General features: G+C 44.6%; 1 protein-coding gene across 1 annotated transcript; it reads right to left on the reverse strand.

The window, feature by feature from the left end:
• Window positions 1-57: 57 nt before the first annotated feature.
• On the reverse strand, window positions 58-22600 carry LOC115007155 (zinc finger protein 471-like). The gene is made up of 4 exons (XM_029429885.1): window positions 22372-22600; window positions 3452-3706; window positions 2815-2871; window positions 58-308 (listed from the first exon to the last, which is right to left on the reverse strand). Exons 1-4 carry the CDS (start codon window positions 22586-22588, stop codon window positions 58-60), a joined length of 780 nt encoding a protein of 259 aa, XP_029285745.1. The 5' UTR covers window positions 22589-22600.
• Between the last annotated feature and the right edge of the window lie 229 nt (window positions 22601-22829).

Here is a 22829-nt window from a genome sequence, read left to right on the forward strand (position 1 = left end):
ACATGACCCCAGTCCCTGTGCAACTCCGCCGGCCTCCAGCCCAGCCTCTCCGTCCGCCTACAGCCCGGCCTCTCTGCCGGCCTCCAGAGTGGCTCCGTCCGCCTCCAGCCCGGCCTCCTCGCCAGCCTCCAGAGCGTTGCTGCCGGCCTCCAGCCTGGACTCTCTGCCGGCCTCCTGAGTGGCTCCGCCTGCCTCCAGCACGGCCTCTAGAGCAGTCCCGTTCACCTTGCCGTCCTCCAGAGTGGCTCCGGCTGCCTCCAGGGTGGTCCCGCCCGCCTCCCCGGCCTCCTGCCCCGCCTCCTGCGGGCCTTTTGTTGGCTCAAGGCCATGTCTTGTACAGCCTGTATCATGGCGAACTCTGTTTTCTGCATCTGTTTTTCTCTCTGCTCGGTTTTCTCCTTTTTCTCCACGACGACTCGCTTCTCAGCATGATTGGCGTGTCTGATCTCGTGTAGGCGAGCTTCTTCATAGCCAACGCAACTCAATTTTACTGCAGATGAGAATGATGGGAGGAGGTTTTGCAGAAAGCATTGTTTAAGAAGACACTCCCAATTGCCTGCTTAATTTCCATGGTCACGGGGTTCCTGGAGAGTGCTGTGCTCATTGAAGATATTATGGGGTCTGGTGTAGTAATCTTGGACAGTTTCACCAATATTTTGTCTGCAGGTAGTGATTTGTTCATGTCTATTCTCGCAGGGAAAGCAACCTCAAGCGCTGCTTTTACTTCCTCAAGCATGTGTTTGTATGGTGCGTTTTCACTGTCTTCCCAGTCTGCCTGTTCCTGTCTGTTATCATATTGGCATGTTTCTCAGATTTTGGCAAAATCGGACGGCCCCATTTTCTTCAGCAACAGTCGTCTGAGTTTTCCTTCGGTGGGGGAGAACTCACGGCAAAAGTCCATTAGCTCCCATTAATGATGCTGGTCCATCAGCATGCTGTTGCTGGTGAAGCTAAATTACCATTTTAGCTAATTTCTCTGTACATAAATATGCAGCCAGTACTTACATGGCCCGTGTAGTTGTAACTTCTTTGATTGTGTATTTCTATTTCTCTTGTGTATAAAATAACTGAAATACAAGAGAACTGAAATAGAAATTAGGCGAGAGATATAAAGTAGATCTTTAAGGGAAGTAAATTCATTTATTGTAATTACTTGGCATGAAATACAACACATACCATTATCTCCATGTTCATACAAATGCATTTACAAAAAAAATGTAAACTATAAAAACAAATAAGAAAATATTAATGATTTGATTGGTATAAATGTTTTTTTTTTTTAATCACAATGTTTGCGGCATTTAGAAAGAAATTACTTGATAGCATCTCTTCAAGACAATGTTACACACATTCATTATTTACAAACCGTAAAATGTGATGCACCATTCTACCTTGGTAACTAACATGTGTGATATGAATACATTCTCCTTAAGCTTCTATATCTTCTGGCCTTTCCAGCAATATGTTCTGTCAGTCAGTCTTCAAACAATGTGCAGCAGTATAACACATTATGTGAACAGTGTTGCTACAATCATCCATGCTCAGTGTAGATATGAAGGGCTCATTCTAATCTAATGAACACACAACGATTCTTAGTTTCAGGTGATTATAGACAAAAGAAAACATAGTTATGAATATTATATTCCATTTCTGCCAATAGATCCCCCTGAATCCTAAAGCTGAGTTTTCCTGCTCGCAGATCCGTGCAGGGACTGCCTGCATGTACCAGTATGCATTACACACGAGCTTCTGAAGCCCAGCATCCCACCAGCCATTACCTCCATCACAGCTGTATTTACACCTGCTACGTTCAGGTGATCAAGCACTATCCCATTGCAATCCAATAACCCAAAACAGACGGACAATCTTCCTCCAATGAAGAAATAACCTCAGTGACCTCATTGCTGAGGTAGTGTGTAGAAATAGTGTGTGATCCAACACTTATTACAGAGTGTAACCCTGAAGTCAAGAGTGTCAAACTCCTTTTAGTTCCTCCTGTTACTCTTTAATCTCTGGACCCTCTGTGCTGCAGTGATGCAGCTTTTCCCCCCCATGTGTGTTCACATGTGGACTTTCAAGTTACCTTTAGACAGGAATTTGTTTTTGCACGTTTTACAACAATATGGCTTCTCACCTGTGTGGGTTCTTATACGAGTCCAATAATGATTTCGTAATAAATCCTTTCCCACATGTTTTGCATGCAAACAGCTTCTCACCTGTGTGGATTCTTATATGATAGTCCAATGATGATTTAAGAGTGAATCTTTTCCCACATGTTTTGCAAGAATATGGCTTCTCACCTGTGTGGGTTATCATGTGCTCTTTCAAGTGACCATTATTTCTGAAAGCTTTCCCACATTTTTTGCATGCAAACGGCCTCTCACCTGTGTGGGTTCTCAGATGAATCTTCAGTTTTGATTTATACTGAAAGTATTTTCCACATGTGTCACATTTGAAAGGCTGTTTACCTGTGTGAGTATCACAGTGCATCTCTGACAGGTGACGGTTGTCTACATTGTTACTGTGACTTATGCTTTCGTGATGTAGATTCTGTTGATGTGGCTCTGCATTTCTAGTTGAGCCTGAGTCTCCATGCTTGCCTCTTCTGATCTTGGCTCTCAGCTACATGAGAGTTGTGAGAGAGGAGCTGGTGGTCACTTTCCTCATCAGTAGGAGTCAACATAAAGGTATCAGTCTCCTGCTTCAGTACAAGCTGCTCTCCCTCCTGACTGGTGCAGAGTTCCTCCTGCTCCTCTTTAATCTGTGGAGGTTCTGGGTCCTCTTGGTCCAGACTGGAGTTCCTCTCCTGAATACAGAGCTGCTGGTCAGAGAGGACCGCCTCCTCATTACAGACATGTTGCTGTGGGAGCTCTGGAGGGACAGAGAACAAAAGGAATAGGATACTACTATGTGGCAAGTACAAATGCAGACAATGGAGCAAATTAATACCAGTTTATATTTAAACACATGGAATTATTTATAAATCTAATTCCTCTGTTTGTTATCAAACTTATAAAAGCTGTACACACCTCATGTGAACCAACAAGCCACATTATGAAATCTCTTCCACATGTTTTCCATGTAAAAGGCTTCACATGTGTGCGTTCTCATGAGGACAGTCAAGTGACTCATATCGGAAATGTTTTCTAAATGTTTCTCAACATTAAGGTGCCGTGTCATTCTTTCTTTACTTTTTAAGTCTTAAAATTGTTTTTTCATAATAATTTTATTTTTTGTGCTTGTTTATTGGGGTGAATTTAATTTATTTTAACATGTATTTGTTCATTGTTGTCATTTTCAGAATGCAAAAATTACATTTATTGTTGCATACATTTAGTTTTTCTTGTCTGTGCTGTGTTGCTTTGTGAAGCACTTTGGGCGCTATGTATGAATGTACTGTATGTATGAAAGGTGCAATATAAATGAAGTTGAGTTGAATATTGTTTCTCACCTGTGTGGATTCTTGTATGATGAGACGTCAATGCTGATTTCTGAGTGAATCTTTTCCCACACGTGTTGCAGGAATATGGCTTCTCTCCTTTGTGGATTCTCATGTGGTCTTTCAAATGACCATTTTTTCTGAAAGCTCTTCCACATGTTTTACATGCAAACGGTTTCTCACCTGTGTGGATTCTCAGATGACTTTTCAGTGATGATTTATACTTAAAGTCTTTTCCACATGTGTCACATTTTAAAGGCTGTTTACCTGTGTGAGTATCACAGTGCATCTCTGACAGGTGAGGGTTGTCTACATTGTTACTGTGACTTGTGCTTTCGTGATGTAGATTCTGTTCATTTGTCTCTGCATTTCTTGAGCCTGAGTCTCCATGCTTACCTCCTTTCTGATCTTGGCTCTCAGCTACATGAGAGTTGTGAGAGAGGAGCTGGTGGTCACTTTCCTCATCAGTAGGAGTCAACATAAAGGTATCAGTCTCCTGCTTCAGTACAAGCTGCTCTCCCTCCTGACTGGTGCAGAGTTCCTCCTGCTCCTCTTTAATCTGTGGAGGCTCTGGGTCCTCTTGGTCCAGACTGGAGTTCCTCTCCTGAATACAGAGCTGCTGGTCAGAGAGGACCTCCTCCTCCTTACAGACATGTTGCTGTGGGAGCTCTGGAGGGACAGAGAACAAAAGGAATAGGATACTACTGCAGACATGCGAGCAAATTAGTACCAGTAACGTAATCTATTCAAACACATGGGGTTAAATATACATACAATTCCTCCGTTTTGTGTTATTACGTTTTACTCACCTATCCTGTGTAACTTTATTTCCGGTTTCCAAACGACATCCAGCAGTCTGCGCTGACGATGGATCTCTGCCTCGTACTCGACGACAGCTTCTTGGAAAACTCTGAATATTTCTTCAGCAAGCAGCATTTAGTCGCTCGTTGACAAACTCTCTAAAACACTCAACTGAAGACATTGTTGCTTAACTAGAAGTCAAATAATCATCCACGCAACGACTACAACATCGTCTCCCTGCTAGTTTCATACATCCAGAGAGCTGAGCTAACGCTAATAGTGCCTGTACTGTTTACTTCCTGCTGCATGGCTTCTTCTTCTTCTTCTTCTTCGTTGGTTTTACGACGGGTGTACCAGCGTTAAGATGAATGACCGCCACCTACTGTGTTGGAGGGTGGACTAGAATCATCTATCCCTTAAAAAGAAAGAAAGAAGAAGAATACACTTCACTGTAAATTAAATTATATTGATAAGCTCAATTTCTTTCAAATATTGGACTAGTCTCCCTAACCCAATGTCCAATACATGTTTAAGACTCAGTTCTTTCCCTCCAAGCTTCTTCATTTATCTTTATTTTTGGCAGTGAAAAATGACATGCTCCACTGATTCCTCTACTTGACAGTGCTCACATAACCCTGAGGGAGGTTTCTTTATGAAGTGCAGTGTTTCATTAAGTCTGGTATGTCCTACTCTCAGCCTTGTTAAACTGTTATCCTCTTTAGTGCTCCTTCTAGCTGTGCTCACTGTGAACACTTCTCGCTATAACCTATCTGCTACATTACATTATTATTACATTACATTCACATTCTCTCCATTTCGCGAACACCTCCAGTCAGAGACAGAGCGGAGGAAAGGAGAGGAGAGAACTTCAAAGTGCAAAAAAGTCAAAAATCCAACACATTATTATAAATGGAGCGACCACGACCCCAACGTTTGGAAACTCAGGCGAAAATATCCACGTTTTTTAAAGGCACACAGCCTGAATCAGCAGCAGTGATGCAGATGTTAGCTCTGCTGATGTTAGCTCTGCTGATGTTAGCTCTGCTGATGTTAGCTCTGCTGATGTTAGCTCTGCTGATGTTAGCTCTGCTGCGAGCAGCCAGAGTGCAGCTCGTCTGCTGCTGGTCCAAGTCCCGACCAGAGCGGTAGTGCTTCACCATTAATTCTGATTCATGTTATTCATCATGTATCTTTGGAATAACATTAATGCTTTCGAAAAGTGGCGGCTGAGGGGGCGGAGCTTTGTTTTTGTTTTTTAAAGCAGCACTTTATTGCTCAGCAAAATCAAAATAAATAAATAAAACACACGTTAACTTTATCCAAACGCACTCGTCCTTTCAGCTCGTGCAGTTTGGCATGTTTTGTGCTGTAATAATGCTCGAGAGCCTTTTTCATGACCGCAAGCGCGGTCCACACAAACTACGCACACTGGCCTTTTACTTCCACAAAGAAATAATCGTTCGTCCATTTCTCCTGGAAACTTCCGCATCCACCCTTCTATTTTTTACACTTGTCATGCTACGTTCGCTGATGTCAATGACAGTTTAATATTGAAATTATGAGACGTTCCGCTCGTGTTGTGTTCAAGGACCCTGAATTTAGCCAGGAAAAACAGGCAGTCGCCAGTTTTATTCAATTGCTGACTAGATTTGGTTAAATTTTTTTGGGGTAGATTTTTTTGCTTGTGTTTATGAATTACGTCGCAGGCCATACACACAAACGCCCCCCAAAGAGACGTGAACGCCCCCTGTTGTGGAATATTCTTCTATATTATATAATATAAGTTTTCGGTGAGATGTTCAATAAAGTTACGGAAAACCAGGTTCGTCTTTGACACTTTATTCTGAGATCTCAGAGGCACAAGTCACACAGAGTACAGCGGAGTCTGCAGGAGAGTGCTTCACACGGAGAGAAAACATATATCTTATATCCAACATGAGGTGACCTCGCAAAACATTAGTTGCCGTCGGGACCTCTGTCCTGAGCAAGATGTTCTTTTGGTCTAACGACAAGATATCAGTTGGATACACAAAACACGTTCACAGCAGACTGCAGGCGTGGGAACATCCTTGCACACATAGCAGTTTTCTGCTTAAGGACAAGTGAATGTTTTGCATAGTTACAGACAAATATAAAAGTACATGAACATATAATAATTGCTATCACATCGCCCCCCTTTCTCAAATATTGCTTCCAGATCCCCCCAATGCTCTCTGAACACCCCCTGGGGGACGCCACCGCCCCCGTTGAGAACCCCTGCTGTAGGCCGACTCATCCCTGCCAGAGATGAGTCCGATGAGGGTGGTGTCGTCCGCGAACTTCAGGGGCTTGACAGGCCGGTGACTGGAGGTGCAGCTGTTGGTGTACAGGGAGAAGAGCAGATGTTAGAGCTATTAGCCTGTACTTAATTGGACTGGATGGGTCCTGGCCTGGTTTCCTAATAGGAATAATCACTGCCTCTTTCCAAGCCTTTTCCCACTTTCTATACTTTGTTATAAAAACCTAGCAACCTCCTAGATACTAAATGTCCTAAATGCTTTAGCAGTACATACCAGATTTCATCCTTCCCAGGAGATGTTAGTCCCAAATAAAATATTGCCGTTTTGATTTCTTTCAAAAGTAAATGGAGCATCTGTTGTACTGTTCATATCATCTCTTCTCTTAATTATTATTCCAGGATGAGCTGCTCTGGTAATTTCCCTTCCTTTCTTGCCCTCTTCAGTGAAGTTATCTGACCTATGGATTTGAACGGGCGCTTTCGCTATCGACTCTGCCTTCTCTTCATCAGAAACGGCTGAAAACAGTCTTTACTGAAACTTGGCAGTAGAGTTGGTATACGTGCATGCAGTCAAACATACAAAACATGCAGGGGTAATCCAGGGGCAGAGTCAGGTCACAGAAACAGGTTCGATACACAGGTAGGTACTCAGCATAGCAGCACAGCAGGCAAGGATCAGGCAGAGACGGAATCAGGTCACGGAAACAGGATCGAAGAAGCCGGTAATCAAACACATAGGAGACAGGAAACAGGAAGACTGGGACTGACGCTGGAACTCTTGACATAAATGTACGGAGACGAACTGACAACAAGAGACAGGAAGTGGGAGGGAACAACAAGACACAGGTGGAGACACTAACGAACAGATTGGGAACACCTGGGGGCAGGAAGTAGCACCAACTGAAACGACAGAGAACAGGTAAGTCACAAAATAAAACAGGAAGTACAAAAATAACACAAAACATCTAACGAACAAGACGAGACCCAATAGTATCCCCTCCTCTAGGTACGGCACCTGACGTCCCAGATACATCAAGATGCTGGCGGTGGAAATCCTGGACAAGGGTATGGTCCACAATGTTCTTAGTAGCTACCCACTGTCTCTCCTTGGGCTCATACCCCTTCCCCTTCCCAATCTACTAGGTATTGACGACCCCTGCCTCTCATTCTCACCGCCAGGAGACTCTTTACCGTGTAGACGTGCCCTCCCTTCAAGAACCGGGGTGGAGTTGGGGGTTTGGTTGTGGGAACCAAATGGCTCTCCTTCACAGGTTTCACTTGATACACGTGAAAAGTGGGTTGTACTCGCATGGACCGTGGTAATTGCAACCTCACCGCTACTCGGTTGATTACCCTGGAGATAGGGAATGGACCCACAAACCGTGGAGCCAACTTGCGAGATTCCACCCGTAACTGAAGGTCTTGGTGGACAACCACACCTTAGGTCCCAGAGCATATCTGGGCGCAGGGATTCTCCTCTTATCTGATGTCCTCTTATAGGTGGCTGAGCTGCGGAGGAGAGCTTGTCTTGCCCGACTCCACATCCAACGTCAACGATGAACCATGGCTTGGACTGAGGGAACACTGGCCTCCAACTCCTGATCCGGAAACAGAGGTTGCTGATACCCATACGCACACTGGAAAGGAGACAAACCAGAAGAAGAGACAGGTAAAGTATTATGGGCATACTCAAACCAGATTAAGTGCTTGCACCAGGTTGTGGGGTTCTGGGAGATAGGAGAAGTCTCTAACTCCTGATTCATCCTCTCAGACTGTCCGTTGGATTGTGGGTGGCATCCAAACGTAAGGCTGACCTTAGCTCACAGAAGCTCACTTCCAAAAACGAGAAACGAATTGAGGACCTTGATCGGACACCACATCCTTCGGGAAACCATGGATCTGGAACATCTGAGAGTGAAGTACCGCCACCGTCTCTTTTGTCGAGGGAAGTTTGGGTAACACAATGAAATGTGCCATCTTACTGAACCTGTCGACTAAGGCCAGAATGGTGGATTGCCCCCCCGACATGGGTAGTCCAGTAACGAAATCCATAGAAATCTCTGCCAATGGACGATGTGGTACTTGAAGGGGCCATAGAAGACCCGGTGGCGGTTGACGTGAGGACTTGTTGCGTGCACATACTGGACAGGCTGCCACGCAACTCCCTGACCGCCTTCTCTATGGATGGCGAACAGAAACGCTGTCGGATGCCAAATAGGGTCCTCTGAACTCCGGGATAACAGGAGACATCTCTCAGTGGATGGCCGCACACCACTTGAAACTCAACCTTGACAAGTCCTAACAGCTTTTCCTTCTGGGGAACGGCTCTTCTATCCAAGACCTTACCATCAACATCGGCTCCTGGGTTGTTTCCCCGACTTTAACTGCAATGAATCTGGGTGAGAAACTGGACGACCAACTGTCCTTCAGTGCCAACATCGCTGCAACATCCTGCTCCTGCAGACACACTCTGTACAACATCGGGAGGATTCGTCCCCGACTGACTCAGAATGCGACGCAGGTTCTTGTCCAGGTTCTTGTCATCTCATTTGACTTTTTGAAGCTATTGTACTGCACTTCAATAATTAAACCAATTTTAAGCTAATGTACTTAGAATATTCTTGTTGTTCTGAGTTGTATCCTCATGATTGTTTGCACTTATTGTAAGTCTCTTTGGACAAAAGCGCCAGCTAAATTAACTGTAATGTAATATAATGTATCAAATATAACAGCACAATGATCTGACAGACAGCATAAATTATTTCCATATTACAGATCAGAAAACCAGACGCTAACACTAGGTCAACTGAGGGCCTAGGTCAGGGGTATTTAACTAGATTAAGCACAGGGCCACAACTGTAAAATGACTTGGAGTCGGGGGCCACATGACTCTGACAATGAAAATTACAAATGTGCCATGTTTTTCTTTAGGGTAGTAGTGTTATCTATAAGGTCAAACCTCATCAGAAAAAAAGGATTGAAAGTATATGAGTTATTTGAAATGCTAAATATAATATTCAGATCAATAAATATTATTTTAAATGCAAGTTAATTTTGTGACCATGCATTCTACAAGCATAATGAAGATATTGACCTACTTTTAATAAAACACCACAATAAAATGCACCACTTTTCCACCAAGATTTCGTTATTTGAATATTATATTAAGCATTGAGCACAAGCATTTCAATCCATAGTAGCCAGTTTGCTGTTGTAAAATAAGTAAGCCAAATATATAATACATTTGTGCATTATATCAAAATGCTGGGAAACAAAATAATGGCATGAAAATTAGAGGAGGCATAGAAGTCCGTCTGAAATGCAAAGTCCTCTTTCTCTAAAATAGAGATTGACAACTGTAGAGTACCAAACGCTGCGTAGAAAAACAGATGCCAGGCATATAAGCAAGTGAGGTCAGAAGAGGCCTAGAAATCCGTCAGAATTGCAATGTCCTCTTCTCTATCATCAACAGAGATTGACAATACTGTATGTACAATACAAAATGCTGGATAGGTAAAAAATAAAATAATACCAGGTCTAGCAAATATGACAACCCTAGAAGCCTAGAAGGCCGTCGGAAATGTAACGGAGGTTAACAAATATATTGTGACAAGGAATACCAAAACGTTCGCCCAAAACACAGTCGCCCCTATTTCTAACCTTATCCTCAGTAAAACAAATACAAGAATACAAGAACTGCCCCAGTGTGCGGTCGGCGGAAAAAATGGGGGCGAGCGTTTTTTGGGGTGAGCCTTCCGATACGAGCATATGCACTGTCCAATGATGACAAAAAATGAAATAAATAATAATAACAGCCTTCATGACCATAGGTGAGGGTAGGAACAAAGATCGACCGGTATATTGAGAGCTTTGCCTCCTGGCTCAGCTCTCTTTTCATCACAACGGTGCGGTAAAGTGACTGTAATACCGCCCCCGCTGCTCCGATTCTCCGGCCAATCTCTCGCTCCATTGTCCCCTCACTCGCAAACAAGACCCCGAGGTACTTGAACTCCTTCACTTGGGGTAATGGCTCATTCCCTAGCCGGAGTAGGCAATCCACTGGTTTCCTGCTGAGAGCCATGGCCTCAGATTTGGAGGTGCTGATCCTCATCCCAACCACTGCACACTCGGCTGCGAACTGATTCAGTGACTGTTGAAGGTCACAGACCGATGATGCGATAAGGACCACATCATCTGCAAAGAGCAGCGATGAGATCCTCAGGTCACCGAACTGCAACCCCTCTCCTCCACGACTACGCCTCTATATCCTATCCATGAAAATCACGAACAGGATTGGTGATAAAGCGCAGCCCTGGCGGAGGCCAACATTCACGGGAAACGAGTCCGACTTACTGCCGAGTATCCGGACACAACTCTCGCTTTGGGCGTACAGGGATTGGATGGCCCTCAAAAGTGACCCCCTCACCCCATACTCCTGCAGCACCTCCCACAGTATCACCCGGGGGACCCGGTCATACGCCTTCTCCAGATCCACAAAACACATGTAGACCGGATGGGCGTACTCCCAGGCCCCCTCCAGGATCCTTGCAAGAGTAAAGAGTTGGTCTGTTGTTCCAGGACGGAATCTGCATTGTTCCTCTTCAATCAGAGGTTCGACTACCGGCCGAACCCTCCTTTCCAGTACCTTGGAGTAGACTTTACCAGGGAGGCTGAGAAGTGTGATACCCCTGTAGTTGGCACACACTCTCTGGTCCCCCTTTTTAAATAGGGTAACCACCACCCCGGTCTGCCAACCCCTAGGCAATGTCGCAGACTCCCACGCAATGTTGACGAGGCGTGTCAACCAAGACAGACCCTCAACACCCAAAGCCTTCAGCATTTCTGGACGGATCTCATCAACCCCTGCGGCTTTGCCACTGTGGAGTTGTTTGACTACCTCAGTGACTTCCATCAGGGAAATTGACGATGATCCCCCATCAACCATAGAGGGCGTGTTAGTCGGATTCAGGAGTTCCTCAAAGTGCTCCTTCCAGCGGCCGATGACCTTCTCAGTTGAAGTCAGCAGGGTCCCACCTTTGCTGTACACAGTAGTTCACCAGTGCTAAGTCAGATTTCTGTCACCAGTAAGAAATAAGCAAGAGGATAAAAGTCTTATTGGATATGGATCTTACGTTTAATGAGAGCCACTTTGACTGGGATATAAATATAATCAGACAACAGCTTGCACCACAGAGGGCGGAGATTAGAGACTACACTGGAAATTACTAAATAATAAAAAGTATTAAATCAATGTACGCTCTGAGAGGGCTAGAAAGCCTCTCTAAACTAGCAGTGCTGGTCTACCAGCTAGTTCCCATTAATGATGCTGGTCCATCAGCATTATGTTGCTGGTGAAGCTGAATTACCATTTTAGCTCATTTCTCTGTACATAAATATGCAGCCAGTACTTACATGGCCCGTGTAGTTGTAACTTCTTTGATTGTGTATTTCTATTTCTCTTGTGTATAAAATAACCGAAATACTAGAGAACTGAAATAGAAATTAGGCGAGAGATATAAAGGAGATCTTTAAGGGAAGTAAATACATTTATTGTAATTACTTGGCATGAAATACAACACATACCATTATCTCCATGTTCATACAAATGCATTTACAAAATAAATTTAAACTGAAGAAAACAAATAAGAAAATATTAATGAACGTTAACATTTGATCGGATTACATTTCTTTTAAATCACAATGTTTGCGGCATTTAGAAAGAAATTACTTGATAGCATCTCTTCAAGACAATGTTTACACACATTCATTATTTACAAACTGTAAAATGTGACGCACCATTCTACCTTGGTAACAAACATGTGTGATATGAATACGTTCTCTTTAAGCTTCTATATCTTCTGGCCTTTCCAGCAATATGTTCTGTCACAGTCAGTCTTCAAACAATGTGCAGCAGTATAACACATTATATTAACAGTGTTGCTACAATCATCCATGCTCAGTGTAGATATGAAGGGCTCATTCTAATCTAATGAACACACAACGATTCTTAGTTTCAGGTGATTATAGACGAAAGAAAACATAGTTATGAATACTATATTCCATTTCTGCCAATAGATCCCCCTGAATCCTAAAGCTGAGTTCTCCTGCTCGCGGAGCCGTGCAGGGACTGCCTGCATGTACCAGTATGCATTACACACGAGCTTCTGAAGCCCAGCATCACACCAGCCATGTCCTCTATCACAGCAGCAAACTCCTTTTAGTTCCTCCTGTTACTCTTTAATCTCTGGACCCTCTGTGCTGCAGTGATGCAGCTTTTCCCCCATGTGTGTTCTCATGTGGACTTTCAATTTATCATTAGACTGGAATTTCTTTTTGCATGTTTTACAAGAATATGGCTTCTCACCTGTGTGGGTTCTCATGTGGCGTGTCAAGTGACTATTAATTCTGTAAGCTTTCCCACATGTTTTGCATGCAAACGGCTTCTCACCTGTGTGGATTCTTAAATGAGAGTCCAATGGTGTTTTCTTAATAAATCCTTTCCCACATGTTTTACAAGAATATGGCTTCTCACCTGTGTGGGTTCTTATATGATAGTCTAATGCTGATTTCTCAGTAAATCCTTTCTCACATATTTTGCAAGAATATGGCTTCTCACCTGTGTGAGTTCTCGTGTGTATTGTTAAGTGACTATTATTTCTGAAGACTTTCCCACATGTTTTGCATGCAAACAGCTTCTCACCTGTGTGGGTTCTCATGTGCTCTTTCAAGTGACTATTATTTCTGAAAGCTTTCCCACAGGTTTTGCATGCAAACGGCCTCTCACCTGTGTGGATTCTCAGATGAATCTTCAGTGATGATTTATTTTTATAGTTTTTCCCACATGTGTCACATTTTATAGGCTGTTTACCTGTGTGAGTATCACAGTGCATCTCTGACAGGTGAGGGTTGTCTACATTGTTACTGTGACTTGTGCTTTCGTGATGTAGACTCTGTTGATTTGGCTCTGCAGTTCTAGTTGAGCCTGAGTCACCATGCTTGCCTCCTTTCTGATCTTGGCGCTCAGCTACATGAGAGTTGTGAGAGAGGAGCTGGTGGTCACTTTCCTCATCAGTAGGAGTCAACATACAGGTATCAGTCTCCTGCTTCAGTACAAGCTGCTCTCCCTCCTGACTGGTGCAGAGTTCCTCCTGCTCCTCTTTAATCTGTGGAGGCTCTGGGTCCTCTTGGTCCAGACTGGAGTTCCTCTCCTGAATACAGAGCTGCTGGTCAGAGAGGACCTCCTCCTCCTTACAGACATGTTGCTGTGGGAGCTCTGGAGGGACAGAGAACAAAAGGAATAGGATACTACTGCAGACATGCGAGCAAATTAGTACCAGTAACCGTAATCTATTAAAACATATGGGGTTAAATATACATACAATTCCTCCGTTTTGTGTTATTACGTTTTACACACCTATCCTGTGTAACTTTATTTCCGGGTTCCAAACGACATCCAGCAGTCTGCGCTGACGATGGATCTCTGCCTCGTACTCGACGACAGCTTCTTGGAAAACTCCGAATATTTCTTCAGCAGCAGCATTTAGTCGCTCGTTGACAAACTCTCTAAAACACTCAACTGAAGACATTGTTGCTTAACTAGAAGTCAAATAATCATCCACGCAACGAATACAACATCGTCTCCCTGCTAGTTTCATACATCCACAGAGCTGAGTTCACGCTAATAGTGCCTGTACTGTTTACTTCTGCTGCATGGCTTCTTCTTCTTCTTCTTCTTCGTTGGTTTTACGACGGGTGTACCAGCGTTAAGATGAATGACCGCCACCTACTGTGTTGGAGGGTGGACTAGAATCATCTATCCCTTAAAAAGAAAGAAAGAAGAAGAATACACTTCACTGTAAATTAAATTATATTGATAAGCTCAGTTTCTTTCAAATATTGGACTAGTCTCCCTAACCCAATGTCCAATACATGTTTAAGACTCAGTTCTTTCCCTCCAAGCTTCTTCATTTATCTTTATTTTTGGCAGTGAAAAATGACATGCTCCACTGATTCCTCTACTTGACAGTGCTCACATAATCCTGAGGGAGGTTTCTTTATGAAGTGCAGTGTTTCATTAAGTCTGGTATGTCCTACTCTCAGCCTTGTTAAACTGTTCTCCTCTTTAGTGCTCCTTCTAGCTGTGCTCACTGTGAACACTTCTCGCTATAACCTATCTGCTACATTACATTATTATTACATTACATTCACATTCTCTCCATTTCGCGAACACCTCCAGTCAGAGACAGAACGGAGGAAAGGAGAGGAGAGAACTTCAAAGTGCAAAAAAGTCAAAAATCCAACACATTATTATAAATGGAGCGACCACGACCCCAACGTTTGGAAACTCAGGCGAAAATATCAACGTTTTTTAAAGGCATACAGCCTGAATCAGCAGCAGTGATGCAGATGTTAGCTCTGCTGATGTAGCTCTGCTGATGTTAGCTCTGCTGATGTTAGCTCTGCTGCTACGAGCAGCCAGAGTGCAGGCTCGTCTGCTGCTGGTCCAAGTCCCGACCAGAGCAGTAGTGCTTTCACCATTAATTCTGATTCATGTTATTCATCATGTATCTTTGGAATAACATTAATGCTTTCGAAAAGTGGCGGCTGAGGGGGCGGAGCTTTGTTTTTGTTTTTTAAAGCAGCACTTTATTGCTCAGCAAAATCAAAATAAATAAATAAAACACACGTTAACTTTATCCAAACGCACTCGTCCTTTCAGCTCGTGCAGTTTGGAATGTTTTGTGCTGTAATAATGCTCGAGAGCCTTTTTCATGACCGCAAGCGCGGTCCACACAAACTACGCACACTGGCCTTTTACTTCCACAAAGAAATAATCGTTCGTCCATTTCTCCTGGAAACTTCCGCATCCACTCTTCTATTTTTTACACTTGTCATGCTACGTTCGCTGATTTCAATGACAGTTTAATATTGAAATGATGAAACGTTCCGCCCGTGTTGTGTTCAAAGACCCTGAATTTAGCCAGGAAAAACAAGCAGTCGCCAGTTTTATTCAATTGCTGACTAGATTTGGTTTAATTTTTTTGGGGTAGATTTTTTTGGATTTATGAATTACATCGCAGGCCATACACACAAACGCCCCCCAAAGACACGTGAACGCCCCTTGTTGTGGAATATTCTTCTATATTATAATAAAGTTTTCGGTGGTGGATTGCCCCCCCGACATGGGTAGTCCAGTAACGAAATCCATAGAAACCTCTGCCCATGGACGATGTGGTACTTGAAGGGGCCATAGAAGACCCGATGGCGGTTGACGTGAGGACTTGTTGCATGCACATACTGGACAGGCCACCACATACTCCCTGACCGCCTTCTCTATGGATGGCGAACAGAAACGCTGCCGGATGCCAAACAGGGTCCTCTGAACTCCGGGATGACAGGAGACATCTCTCAGTGGATTGGCCGCACACCACTTGAAACTCAACCTTGACAAGTCCTTTTCCTTCTAGAGAATGGCTCTTCTATCCAAGACCTTACCATCAACATCGGCTCCTGGGTTGTTTCCCCGACTTTAACTGCAATGAATCTGGGTGAGACACTGGACGACCAACTGTCCTTCAGTGCCAACATCGTACCACAACTGTAAAATGACTTGGAGTCGGGGGCCACATGACTCTGACAATGAAAATTACAAATGTGCCATGTTTTTCTTTAGGGTAGTAGTGTTATCTATAAGGTCAAACCTCATCAGAAAAAAAGGAGTGAAAGTATATGAGTTATTTGAAATGCTAAATATAATATTCAGATCAATAAATATTATTTTAAATGCAAGTTAATTTTGTGACCATGCATTCTACAAGCATAATGAAGATATTGACCTACTTTTAATAAAACACCACAATAAAATGCACCACTTTTCCACCAAGATTTCGTTATTTGAATATTATATTAAGCATTGAGCACAAGCATTTCAATCCATAGTAGCCAGTTTGCTGTTGTAAAATAAGTAAGCAAAATATATAATACATTTGTGCATTATATCAAAATGCTGGGAAACAAAATAATGGCATGAAAATTAGAGGAGGCATAGAAGTCCGTCTGAAATGCAAAGTCCTCTTTCTCTAAAATAGAGATTGACAACTGTAGAGTACCAAACGCTGCGTAGAAAAACAGATGCCAGGCATATAAGCAAGTGAGGTCAGAAGAGGCCTAGAAATCCGTCAGAATTGCAATGTCACCTTCTCTATCATCAACAGAGATTGACAATACTGTATGTACAATACAAAATGCTGGATAGGTAAAAAATAAAATAATACCAGGTCTAGCAAATATGACGACCCTAGAAGCCTAGAAGGCCGTCGGAAATGTAACGGAGGTTAACAAATATATTGTGACAAGGAATACCAAAACGTTCGCCCAAAACACAATCGCCCCTATTTCTAACCTTATCCTCAGTAAAACAAATACAAGAATACAAGAACTGCCCCAGTGTGCGGTCGGCGGAAAAAAATGGGGGCGAGCGTTTTTTGGGGTGAGCCTTCCGATACGAGCATATGCACTGTCCAATGATGACAAAAAATGAAATAAATAATAATAACAGCCTTCATGACCATAGGTGAGGGTAGGAACGAAGATCGACCGGTATATTGAGAGCTTTGCCTTCTGGCTCAGCTCTCTTTTCGTCACAACGGTGCGGTAAAGTGACTGTAATACCGCCCCCGCTGCTCCGATTCTCCGGCCAATCTCTCGCTCCATTGTCCCCTCACTCGCGAACAAGACCCCGAGGTACTTGAACTCCTTCACTTGGGGTAATGGCTCATTCCCTACCCGGAGTAGGCAATCCACCGGTTTCCTGCTGAGAGCCATGGCCTCAGATTTGGAGGTGCTGATCCTCATCCCAACCACTGCACACTCGGCTGCGAACTGATTCAGTGACTGTTGAAGGTCACAGACCGATGATGCGATAAGGACCACATCATCTGCAAAGAGCAGCGATGAGATCCTCAGGTCACCGAACTGCAACCCCTCTCCTCCACGACTACGCCTCTATATCCTATCCATGAAAATCACGAACAGGATTGGTGATAAAGCGCAGCCCTGGCGGAGGCCAACATTCACGGGAAACGAGTCCGACTTACTGCCGAGTATCCGGACACAACTCTCGCTTTGGGCGTACAGGGATTGGATGGCCCTCAAAAGTAACCCCCTCACCCCATACTCCCGCAGCACCTCCCACAGTATCACCCGGGGGACCCGGTCATACGCCTTCTCCAGATCCACAAAACACATGTAGACCGGATGGGCGTACTCCCAGGCCCCCTCCAGGATCCTTGCAAGAGTAAAGAGTTGGTCTGTTGTTCCACGACGGAATCCGCATTGTTCCTCTTCAATCAGAGGTTCGACTACCGGCCGAACCCTCCTTTCCAGTACCTTGGAGTAGACTTTACCAGGGAGGCTGAGAAGTGTGATACCCCTGTAGTTGGCACACACTCTCTGGTCCCCCTTTTTAAATAGGGGAACCACCACCCCGGTCTGCCAACCCCTAGGCACTGTCGCAGACTCCCACGCAATGTTGACGAGGCGTGTCAACCAAGACAGCCCCTCAACACCCAAAGCCTTCAGCATTTCTGGACGGATCTCATCAACCCCTGCGGCTTTGCCACTGTGGAGTTGTTTGACTACCTCAGTGACTTCCATCAGGGAAATTGACGATGATCCCCCATCAACCATAGAGGGTGTGTTAGTCGGATTCAGGAGTTCCTCAAAGTGCTCCTTCCAGCGGCCGATGACCTTCTCAGTTGAAGTCAGCAGGGTCCTACCCTTGCTGTACACAGCTTGGATGGTTCCTCGCTTCCCCCTCCTGAGGTGCCGGATGGTTTTCCAGAAGCACCTTGGTGCCGACCGAAAGTCCTTCTCCATAGCTTCTCCGAACTTCTCCCACACCAGCTGCTTTGCCTCTGACACGGCAGAAGCTGCCGCCCTTCTAGTCCTTCAATACCCTGAAACTGTTTCCGGAGTCCTCCCGGATAACATAACCCGGAAGGACTCCTTCTTCAGTCGGACGGCTTCCCTGACCACCGGGGTCCACCACGGTGTTCGAGGGTTACCGCCCCTTGAGGCACCTAAGACCTTCAGACCACAGCTCATCACCGCAGCTTCAGCAATAGAGGTTTTGAACATCGCCCACTCAGGTTCAATGCCCCCAACCTCCACAGGGATAGCTGAAAAGCTCCGCTGGAGGTGTGAGTTAAAGACCCCCAGGACAGGGGCTTCCTCCAGACGTTCCCAGTTCACCCGCACTACCCATTTGGGTTTACCAGGTCTGTCCAGAGTCTTCCCCCACCCCTTGATCCAACTCACCACCAGATGGTGATCAGTCGACAGCTCCGACCCTCTCTTCACCCGAGTGTCCAAAACATGCGGCCTCAGATCAGATGATACGATTACGAAATCGATCATTGACCTTTGGCCTAGGGTGCTCTGGTACCACGTGCACTTATGAGCATCCTTATGTTCGAACATGGGGTTTGTTATGGCCATTCCATGACTAGCACAGAAGTCCAACAACAAACGACCGTTCGGGTTTAGATCAGGGAGGCCCTTCCTCCCAATCACGCCTCTCCAGGTGTCTCCATCGTTTCCCACGTGTGCGTTGAAGTCTCCCAGCAAGACTACAGAGTCCCCTACTGGAGCCCCCTGCAGGGCTCCATTCCGGATCTCCAAGAAGGCTGAATACTCCGAACTGCGGTTTGGGGCATAGGCACAAACAACAGTCAGAGTTTTCCCCCCCATAACCCGAAGGCGTAGGGAGGCGACCCTCTCGTCCACCGGGGTAAACTCCAACGTAGCGGCGCTCAGCCGGGGGCTAGTGAGTATCCCCACCCCAGCCCGACGCCTCACACCTTGGGCAACTCCGGAGAAGAATAGAGTCCAACCCCTATCCAGGAGTACAGTTCCAGAGCCAAGACTGTGCGTAGATGTAAGCCCCACCAGATCCAACTGGTAGCGATCCACCTCCCGCACTAGTTCTGGCTCCTTCCCCCACAGAGAGGTGACGTTCCACGTCCCCAGAGCCAGCCTCTGCTGCCCGGGTCTGGTCCGTCGAGGTCCCTGACCATCATTGCCACTCATGTGACAGCGCACCCGACCCCAGCGGTTTTTCCCATGAGTGGTGGGCCCACAGGATGGATGGATGGGAGGCACCACGTAGCTTCTTGGGGCTGTGCCCGACCGGGCTCCGTGGCAAACCCGGCCACCAGGCGCTCGCTGTCGGGCCCTCCCTCTGGGCCTGACTCCAGACGGGGGCCCCGGGCTTCCTCCGGGCAGGGTCTCTCCTTTCCTTTCTCTTTCTTTCATGAAGTCGTTTTTGAACCATTCTTAGTCTGGCCCCTCACCTGAGACCAATTTGCCTTGGGAGACCCTACCAGGAGCACTAGGCTCCAGACAACACACCTCTCAGGTTCATAGGGACACACAAACAGCAGCAGTTGCCTTTTCTTGGGCTGTAGCAGCAGTTGTAATTACACTGGTTGATTTAGCAACTACAGTCTAGATGTGCTCCCAGGTGGGTATCCTGCATTGAATTTAGCAGCATGCTTAGTGTCAAAATGTCGCCTGATATTATCAACCTTGCAGACTGACACGGTTCTTTGACATATTACACATAAAGGTTTAGGTTTGGTGTGTGACAGTAAAATAAACATGTAGTCATCTGTCCATTTCGGGTTGAATTTGCGGTTTTCATCATCAATTTTCCGCTGTTTTTCTCCGCTCATGTTGTGCAGAGTTTTGGAGGTAAACACCAGGTAAATGCTGGCTCTGGTCGACACACTTCCAGGGAATGTCTGGAATGTCCTGGTAGTAATTTGTACTGATTTAATTCTGATAACATATATTTACATTAATTATAATTATTATAAAATAAAATAAAAATATTTATTTTTATTAAATTATTGTTTTGTATTATTTTGGCATATGGCCAGGGGTCACAAGGAAGCTCCTCGCGGGCCGCCAGTTGAATATCTATGGTCTAGGAGTTCTGAAAAAGTTACAATCCGTTGGAAAAGAGTTCAACAAGTGGAGCGAGTTCACCAGCGTTAAGTCAGATTTCTGTCACCAGTAAGAAATAAGCAAGAGGATAAAAGTCTTATTGGATATGGATCTTACGTTGATGAGAGCCACTTTGACTGGGATATAAATATAATCAGACAACAGCTTGCACCACAGAGGGCGGAGATTCCAGAGACTACACTGGAAATTACTAACTAATAAAAAGTATTAAATCAATGTACGCTCTGAGAGGGCTAGAAAGCCTCTCTAACCAGCGGTGCTGGTCTACCAGCTAGTTCCCATTAATGATGCTGGTCCATCAGCATGCTGTTGCTGGTGAAGCTGAATTACCATTTTAGCTCATTTCTCTGTACATAAATATGCAGCCAGTACTTACATGGCCCGTGTAGTTGTAACTTCTTTGATTGTGTATTTCTATGTATAAAATAACTGGAAAAAAAGAGATCTGAATATAGAAATTAGGCAAGAGATATAAAGGAGACCTTTAAGGGAAGTAAATTCATTTATTGTAATTACTTGGCATGAAATACAACACATACCATTATCTCCATGTTCATACAAATGCATTTACAAAAACAATCAAAAATGAAAAAACAAATAAGAAAATATTAATAAACGTTAACATTTGATCGGATTACATTTCTTTTTAATCACAACATGTTTGCGGCATTTAGAAAGAAATTACTTGATAGCATCTCTTCATGACAATGTATACAAACATTCATTATTTACAAACTGTAAAATGTGATGCACCATTCTACCTTGGTAACTAACATGTGTGATATGAATACGTTCTGCTTAAGCTTCTATATCTTCTGGCCTTTCCAGCAATATGTTCTGTCACAGTCAGTCTTCAAACAATGTGCAGCAGTATAACACATTATGTGAACAGTGTTGCTACAATCATCCATGCTCAGTGTAGATATGAAGGGCTCATTCTAATCTAATGAACACACAACGATTCTTAGTTTCAGGTGATTATAGACGAAAGAAAACATAGTTATGAATACTATATTCCATTTCTGCCAATAGATCCCCCTGAATCCTAAAGCTGAGTTCTCCTGCTCGCGGAGCCGTGCAGGGACTGCCTGCATGTACCAGTATGCATTACACACGAGCTTCTGAAGCCCAGCATCCCACCAGCCATGTCCTCTATCACAGCAGCAAACTCCTTTTAGTTCCTCCTGTTACTCTTTAATCTCTGGACCCTCTGTGCTGCAGTGATGCAGCTTTTCCCCCATGTGTGTTCTCATGTGGACTTTCAAGTTACTATTACGCTGGAATTTTTTTTTGCATGTTTTACAAGAATATGGCTTCTCACCTGTGTGAGTTCTCATGTGGACTGTCAAGTAACTATTATTTCTGAAAGCTCTCCCACATGTTTTGCATGCAAACGGCTTCTCACCTGTGTGTGTTCTCATGTGGACTGTCAAGTCACTATTAATTCTGAAAGCTTTCCCACATGTGTTGCAGGAATATGGCTTCTCTCCTTTGTGGGTTCTCATGTGGACTGTCAAGTGACTATTTTTTCTGAAAGCTTTCTCACATGTTTTGCATGCAAACGGCTTCTCACCTGTGTGGATTCTTAGATGACAGTTCAATGATGATTTCGTAATAAATCTTTTCCCACATGCTTTGCAAGAATATGGCTTCTCACCTGTGTGGGTTCTCATGTGGACTGTCAAGTCACTATTAATTCTGAAAGCTTTCCCACATGTTTTGCATGCAAACGGCTTCTCACCTGTGTGGATTCTTAGATGACAGTTCAATAATGATTTCTTAATAAATCCCTTCCCACATGTTTTGCATGCAAACGGCTGTTTACCTGTGTGAGTATCACAGTGCATCTCTGACAGGTGAGGGTTGTCTACATTGTTACTGTGACTTGTGCTTTCGTGATGTAGACTCTGTTCATTTGGCTCTGCAGTTCTAGTTGAGCCTGAGTCTCCATGCTTGCCTCCTTTCTGATCTTGGCTCTCAGCTACATGAGAGTTGTGAGAGAGGAGCTGGTGGTCACTTTCCTCATCAGTAGGAGTCAACATAAAGGTATCAGTCTCCTGCTTCAGTACAAGCTGCTCTCCCTCCTGACTGGTGCAGAGTTCCTCCTGCTCCTCTTTAATCTGTGGAGGCTCTGGGTCCTCTTGGTCCAGACTGGAGTTCCTCTCCTGAATACAGAGCTGCTGGTCAGAGAGGACCTCCTCCTCCTTACAGACATGTTGCTGTGGGAGCTCTGGAGGGACAGAGAACAAAAGGAATAGGATACTACTGCAGACATGCGAGCAC

The sequence above is a fragment of the Cottoperca gobio genome, chromosome 1 (assembly GCF_900634415.1).
Source record: "Cottoperca gobio chromosome 1, fCotGob3.1, whole genome shotgun sequence".
NCBI classification, from domain to species: domain Eukaryota; kingdom Metazoa; phylum Chordata; class Actinopteri; order Perciformes; family Bovichtidae; genus Cottoperca; species Cottoperca gobio.

Coding starts and splice junctions, on each gene's coding strand:
- LOC115007155 (XM_029429885.1), bottom strand. CDS start 22,588: ATGTTGACTCCTACTGATGAGGAAAGTGACCACCAGCTCCTCTCTCAC. Junction 3,707..22,371: donor GCACTGTGATACTCACACAG/GTAAACAGCCGT, acceptor ATACTCACACAG/GTAAACAGCCTTTAAAATGT. Junction 309..2,814: donor CCTCTCTGACCAGCAGCTCT/GTATTCAGGAGA, acceptor AGCCAACAAAAG/GCCCGCAGGAGGCGGGGCAG.